At 28.4% G+C, this 8,012-nt stretch overlaps 1 protein-coding gene across 2 annotated transcripts in view; it reads right to left on the reverse strand.

Annotated features, from left to right (window-relative positions):
• Nucleotides 1-5,575, reverse strand: part of LOC107451872 (protein tumorous imaginal discs, mitochondrial) — a 37,114-nt gene extending 31,539 nt beyond the window's left edge. Inside the window, exons 1-3 of one of the 2 annotated variants that reach the window (XM_071182622.1) lie at nt 5,243-5,575; nt 2,295-2,428; nt 1,103-1,186 (exon numbers count right to left, since the gene is read on the reverse strand). In XM_071182622.1, coding sequence (XP_071038723.1) covers nt 1,103-1,186; nt 2,295-2,428; nt 5,243-5,405 — 381 coding nt within the window. In that variant the 5' untranslated portion in view covers nt 5,406-5,575. The remainder of the gene's footprint in view (nt 1-1,102; nt 1,187-2,294; nt 2,429-5,242) is intronic. The other variant, XM_071182621.1, reaches the window with a different exon arrangement.
• Between the last annotated feature and the right edge of the window lie 2,437 nt (nt 5,576-8,012).

The raw sequence follows: 8,012 nt of genomic DNA on the forward strand, positions 1-8,012 counted from the left end.
GTGAACGCTTGTTTTTTTTATGAAATGCAACTTTAATCCATCATAAAAACATAATGATAAATCTCAAAAGGAAAAATTATACATTTTCAAAAACCATTTTGAGTTTTAAAAAAAACTTAAATAGTTTAAAAATTTCTTACCTGAAAGTGTTTACTCCAATTTAATAACTATTAATTTTTGGGTGTCTTAAGAACCCTTAACAATAGCAGAAAAATAAAATTAGGGAGTAATATACTTCACAGTGTTAATAAAAAAAATATTTATTGAAATGGTGCGTTATAACACGTTTGGCCGGAAATGGGTTAAATATTTATTTTAAAAAGTGGGTATTAACAGGCTTTTTTAAAAAATAAGAAAAAAAAACAATAACGCTGAAGACAGCCATCTTTAAATGCGAATCAGCAAACATGCTTTTCAAAACATTCTGTTAAAAAAATTTTAAAAATCTAAGCATGAAAATATACAAAATCAGGTCATATATTGCTGAAAATAAAATTTTAAACATTTTTCACATAAAAAATCAAATAAAAAATTCATGTGTCATTTATCACTACAATAATTTGTAATAGATTATGAAAAACATAGTTTTGACTTATTTAAACATACACAAATATTACAAAAGTTAATTGTGAATTTTTTATTTATTTCTTTGTCTATGTAATCTTAAACTAATTCTTAACTGATGAACAAATAGCTAGGTTTAATAAAGGAAATCGGAAATATTAAAGTATTCATTAAATCGATTTTAATTCCTGATATAACACTTTATTCTCAAATTACATAAAATTGCGTATTGACTTTTGCTTCTTTTACGATAGACACATAATAAAAAAGTATTTGGCGACTGACAAATTAATTAAATTAAAACACTGACAAATTAACTAAATATATACCCCATAAATAATCAAAAAAGAAATGAACAATAATCAAAATGAACATTTTTATTACTAATTGTAAAATATGAATAACGAAAGCAAAAAAAAAAAAATTCGCAAAAGACAGCAACAAAAATATTTTTTTTTTACATTTCTCATCAGTCTAAACAAAAATATAATAAATCTTTTATTTTAAAACTTATGACACAGAGCAAAAATAAATATACCTCATATGCTGATGAAACCTCCTGAAACTTTTTTGCAGCTTCAGGATCATCTTTATTCGTATCGGGATGGTACTTTTTTGCAAGCTAAAATTTACAAACACTATTTTTAATTACAAATCAAATAGGCCTTTTATTATTAAATAAATGATCTCAAGAAACTGAAGCAATCAGATATATCTCAATTAAAAACTTCACTTGCTTCCAAAATACACTAATTGGAAATAGCAGTCATGTTTCAAGCGCTTAAAATCGTGAGCCCATTTTCAATACTTACCGGGTGTGAATGAAAAGAAACAAAAGTGATTTGAAATAGTAAGCATAAAGTTGACATTGAAAAATGCAAAAATAATTTTTTAATATAAAATTGCTTTAATTTACATCAGGCAAGTCTTGAAAGTAGGCATCTGTCTTTGATCATTGGAAACATGTCGACTGTTATTTACAATTAGTATATATTTAAAGTTAATCAAGTTTTTAATCAAGGACTTTTATTAATCAAATAAACAGTAGAACCCTGACTATCCAATGCCCTATGAAACAGCATTTCACTAATAAGACACCTTTTTCCATGTGACTTAAAAGTGTTCCAATATGCATTTTATCATGAATACAACCTAGTAGGTAGGAAAGATATGTAAAAAGCTATTATTCCAAACTGCTATTATAAACTAAAAAATGTAGTTAAAATATTTTAAAATTTTGGAACTGTTACATAATAAGAGTGCTACTTTCAATTTAGCTGAAGCTTGGAGTAGTTTTAAAAAAAATTACGTTGGTGTCATCTAAAGATGACCAACTAAACAAAGAGAAATTGATGAGGAAAAGAATGTTGATAAGTTAGATTTTTTTTCCTTGGCATCAAAAAAACTTAAACCTAGAAAAGTTTGATAAAAGTTCTAGAATGGTTAATCTACGATAAATATTATACAAGTCATATACAATTTATCAATAATAAAATAATTTAATGAATGTTACAGAAATCAACCTTATTATGGTCATTACTTATTTCAAGTGATTGTACCAGCAGTTCAATGTTCATTATGTTGAAAAAAACGATTTGAAAAGGTTCCTCCTTTATTGGATGATTTTGATTTTCAAACATTCCTCTAGTTCTGAAGGTGTCAAATAATTGAAGTTCTACTGCAACATAAATTTTTTTAAATTATCTAATAATAAAATAATTAAAGCTTACTTGATAATATGATTTTTTAATATCATTTTGACTAGCATTCCGAGAAACTCCTAAAACTTTATATAAATCAGCTCTAGCTGCCAATGTATTGTGAGAAACATGAAAATGTTTAAAATGCGACCGATGAAAACATCCTAGAAATAGAAAAAAAAGTTAAACATGCTATCAATAAATTTTAAACCTGCATATTTTTTAAAATTAAAAATATAGTTATTTACACAAGATTTTAAAGTAAGGCATTTTAATCAAAATATTGTAAAATTCCACTCATTATTTAAAAATGTTATTCCATTACATTTTTAAATAATCAGTCTCAAAAAAAGAAGAGAAAAAAAGATTAATAAGTAAACCAAATATTTGTGATAAAATTTTACCTTTTTTTTAAATAATGCAACGGTTTGTCATCAAATTAGGTACAGATTTATTTTATTTCTCAGTGTTTATTTTAGCACCCAACGTACTAAATAATTATAAGACATTAATAATCAATGTTTCTCAGTGTTCATTTTAGCACCCAATGTACTAATTATTTACAAGACATTAATAATCAGTGTTTATTTTAGCACCCAATGTACTAAATAATTATAAGACATTAATAATCAATGTTTCTCAGTATTCATTTTACCACCCAATGTATTAATTAATTATAAGACATTAATAATCAGTTTTTCTCAGTGTTTATTTTAGCACCCAATGTACTAAATAATTATAAGACATTAATAATCAGTGTTTTTCAGTGTTTATTTTAGAACCCAATATACTAAATAATTATAAGACATTAATAATCAATGTTTCTCAGTGTTCATTTTAGCATCCAATGTACTAAATAATTATAAAACATTCAATTAAAATCGAGACTATGTATTCAGATGCAGTAAATTGGTTTGATACTATAGAATACTGATTAAGCCCTATCTCTGGCGTGGGAAATAAACATTCACAAAAATAAAAATTCAATTTACATTCTTTCTTTTTTTTAATTTTAAAGAAAACATCTTTTTACTACACCCCCTCTCCCATCCATTTCTTTTATTTATTTTCCAACTTTTAAAATTTCTTTCTGGTATGAGGTCTAGGCAAAGAACATATACTGTCACCTTGACTTTGCCGCAGCTACAGTTCATATCGAACGATGGTAATCAATATCAAGATAAAGTATTTCGTATGAAACTATGGGTAAGGGTCGAATTGGATTCAGGGGAATGTTCGGTATTACGGCATTCATTCTCGTTGTTTTTTGGTTTGGTAAAGAGCAATATATTTTATCATTAAGTAGGATACTTTTTTTTTAATTTACTATAAAATATTAAGGTCAAAAGACTAGTACATCGTAAATATAAGAAATCCTTATTTTTTGGTTTGGTAAAGATCAATATATTTTATCATTAAGTATACTTTTTTTTAAATTTACTTTAATATATTAAGGTCAAAAGACTAGTAAATCGTAAAGATAAATCCTTGTTCTTTGGTTTGGTAAAGATCAATATATTTTAGCAATATACTTTTTTTTAATTTACTATAAAATATTAAGGTCATGAGACTAGTAACTCAAAAAGATAAGAGATCTGTAAGGAAACAACATGCAACTCAATGCACCAAGAAACCTCAACATATCCAGCAAAGCTTTTACTTTAAACATCTTAGATTTTTAGGACTGTATCGATTCGTAAAATGGACTTGTAAGTTAACACTACTTCAATGAATGTCTTGAGTAGGCATCCAGCTGGGTGATGACATTTGGAACGTTCAAATGTTTTTTTATCTGTCTGACCATATAATAATATAATTTTTGATGAAGGAAAATTTGGGATGGGTTTAATGAGTGTACAGTGTGGAAAAGAAAAATGAACCACATGGAGAAACAGATTTTGAATTTGGCCATATAAATTTAAATACTTTAAGATTATGTAAAAATGTATATACCTTAGAATTAAAAAATTTTACAACTGTTATTAAATAAAATAATAAAAATAGTAACTATTTAAATTTATTTTTTGCATGCAATTAGCTTTGGATAAACAAAATTTATAATTGTGTACAGATTTTTCAAATTGCTTAATACACAAAAAATAAAATTAACATTAAGGGGGTCCAAAATATGGACCATATTTCGAAGCTTGCGAATACCCCCCTATATTATGGGGGTCAAAAATCTGAATCTGTAGGGGGAAAAAAGGTATGTTTATTCAAAGAAAGTACGCTGTGTCTGATAATGTAGATTAAGTAGCTTAAATTAATTAATATAATTTAGGTCATTCCATCCCCTCTAACCATTAAGATAGAGTCCTAGAACGTGAAGATCAGATCATTAGATCAAAAGTTATTCAGGGTGTTCCTTTTCTTTGGCGTACTGTACATATTTATTTAAAGTTGTAGCCAAAGTAATAAATTAGATATTATTTGTAATGGCTAGTTTAAATATTAGTAATAAGTAATTTGTATTAACATTATGGCACTGAGTTATTCCCATTGCATCCATTGAGGGATCCACGAAAATTTTTATCTATTTAAAAAAATAAGCTGAACCTTGTTCCCTTACTAAATTAAACTTAAAAATTTTGGTGATATTTTCGTATCATGATCTGTCGTATCAACTGCAATCGACAAATAGAATTCACACTGGCAATTTTTTGATAAAAAAGACACAAGTAGTAATATAAGATACATGTCCTGGAAAGGCTGCGAGTTATACTTCGAGTTGGTCCTTTTCTGTAATATATATATATTTTTTTTTAATTTCTCGAGGACCGCAGCCCAGAAGTTGCAAAGACTCAGCGATTAATCTGCCGCAGATCACGACATGATAACTTTATTATTAAAATTCCTTTTCTTTCATTGTTGATATTATACTCAACACAGTAGAATTCAATAAAAATTAAGATTATAGAGGTGAAAAAAATAGCAGACAATTATTTTAAACAAATAAATACAAACAAAAAAATTAGTACTTGGTGCACTCAACTCCTTTACAATACTAGAAGGAATTAATCTTGAAAAAGTTCTTGGATATAAATTAGAAAAACATTTAACAAATTTATTAGATAATAAATTTCTGCTACATCGATCATAAGAAAGCGGAGCTAAATTTATAACACTTCTTGCAGAACGCATATTTTCTTTCAAAGAAAATATTTAAAATGTTAATAATTAAGAACGGCAAAACATTAAGAATTAGATGAATTAAAGAAAATATTAAAATGAATTAAATGCTTCACTTTCATGATTTGTTTATATTTACCCGGCCGTCCCACGATTACATCATGTTACATAAAGTGGAAGTTAAAGTTGAGAGAAAAAAAAAGTTATAAGTTAATTTCATTGGCGGTAAGCAAATAAGTGAGTTTTTCACAGTCAAATATCCGGTTCTCATACGCTTGTGGTTTTCTCGCATGCGGAAAAACTTTCTCCAGTGGGAATGGAAACTTCATGGAACATGAACTAAGGGGAAGTTCTTACTGCATACAAAACGCAATACGTTTGCAAACGAATCCAAGAACCGTTCGTACTGCAGATAAATTATTCATGCTTGATTATGATTATCGGAGATGAGACTGAGAGCCTGAGTGGGGAAATATATTTACTGGCTAAAAACTCACCAATCAGATTCTCGTTATCATTTCCAAATTCACATTGGTGACTTTTGACTTGCGATGGCATGTCTTCCTCAGGGATGTTTTCCATACCGTTACCAATATCCAATTGTGCAGCTCTAGTGCTATGTAAATATATTACCCACCTACCTAATTCACCTAGGTTACGTTTTACATCAAAATTTTTAATAATTGATGCGAAAAATATCTTCCTATAACCTTAAAATTTGCTGATCGCACATGTCATCACACGCAAGTGTGATTCGCAGGATGTGCGAGGAATCACTCTTAGTAAGCATTCTCTCTGTATGCGATTGCCACCCCTCTGATTACCGCCAAGAAAAAAAAAAGAAACAGATTGTAAGGTTTTCGTTGGAAATTATAGATTACCAATAGAGTTCTCATACTTTTTTGTATGGGATCGGACGTGCATGAACCGCATCGAGTTAGTATGGCTTTCTGGCGTAGTTCCTAAACATACTCGCAGGCCATTATATAAGGCAATCACAGCTCCTTCATAGGAACTCGATTGCATATCAGGAGAACGTATAAAGAAAAATGTTTCGTTTTTACGTAACCTTAATTATTCGTTTTTTTTTTCCTTTAAAAATTTCTCTCTGTTAGTTTATCAATATTACGAATGTCATCGGTAACCTCAAAAAGGGCGATCAATTCATCGGTGTATTTCAGTGTAAATTACACTTTCTCCGTTTGATGAACTGAATGCCAACAGTTTGCATTTAAACTAAAAGATGTTTTTTTTTTTTTTTTTNGCGACAATTAGGGAATTTCTATTGACAAATTCAAGTAATTTTTTTTCCGGAGCAAAATGCAATTTTATTTAAAATGAAACAGTGCTGCCTGAATATTTATACGATAAAACACTCTCTAATCGCTAAACCCGATGACAGGAAAAAAATTTCGTTTTATTCTTCTTTTCCACAAAAAGTTTAAAACTTAAAATGTTGTTCTTTCGTTATAAAGCAATTTCGTATCATGTAAATATGTATAATCTCGTATCATGTAAAACTTTATGACGAAGTTACTTATCTACCATTTTACATATATAAAATGAAATAATTATTGAATTCTACTTGCATTTTAAAATGTAATACTCAATCGTTCAATGAATTTTACGATTATTTTTATAAAACTGTGTATAATGAACATTTCAGCTAAAATAATTAGTACAAAATAGCTGCTAAAATTCTTTTAAACATTTATAAATATTATACATTTATAAATTTCAGCTTTTCGCATTATTGCTAAATCTCTACGTCGAAAAATATTTAAGGAATCCCATAATAACTGAAAATTAAATAAAATTTAAAAAAAATTGTAAATGGTTATCGAGCAGAGCCATTAAGTTTAATTAATGAATATAGAATTAGTAACAAAGTCTCTGCTAAACAATAAATTTTTTTTTAATCTTTTAAGTAAACAAACTTTATTGTAATAAAATCATTTCATTATTAAAGGTTAGAGGTTATTGTGAAATTGTAATTTTAATTAGTGGATGAGTAGGTAAAGAAGTTCACTACTCGAAATACATTTAATGAAAGTTATGAAAATATAGAATTATGGAGGTAATAATATATAATTTTTGTATCTTAGTTTTATTACGACCTTCTAAAAAACGCTAATAAACACAATTATGTCAACAGATACAAACGATTATGTCGGAGCTATAAAAAAATACGCTTTGTATTTCATTTAATGCAGAAGAATCTAATGAAGATCAGCTTATTTGAAACTCTGAAATGTCACACCCATATGTAACTTGGTGAATGATAGATACGTGATACCAAAAAACAAAACAAAAACATAAGCACACAGCTGTTTGGCGATTTGCGAGAACGTTCGTTTAACGTCAATTGAAAGTTTCGCCAACCCTTTTATAATCTTCGGTATGTTTCGTCAATATGCGAACCGGGATCGAATCCTAGTCGATACGAATTCCGGATCCGGTTTGCTTCGACTACAGTGCTGACGTGAAATATCCTCAGTGGTAGACGAATCATGGGTTAGAGTCCCCCTGCCGTCAGGCTAACCGTGGGAGGTTCTCGTGGTCTTCCTCTCCATGTAACGCAAATGCGGGTTAGCTCCATCAAGAAGTCCTTTACGAAGG

This window comes from Parasteatoda tepidariorum, chromosome 6 (assembly GCF_043381705.1).
Source record: "Parasteatoda tepidariorum isolate YZ-2023 chromosome 6, CAS_Ptep_4.0, whole genome shotgun sequence".
Lineage (NCBI taxonomy): Eukaryota > Metazoa > Arthropoda > Arachnida > Araneae > Theridiidae > Parasteatoda > Parasteatoda tepidariorum.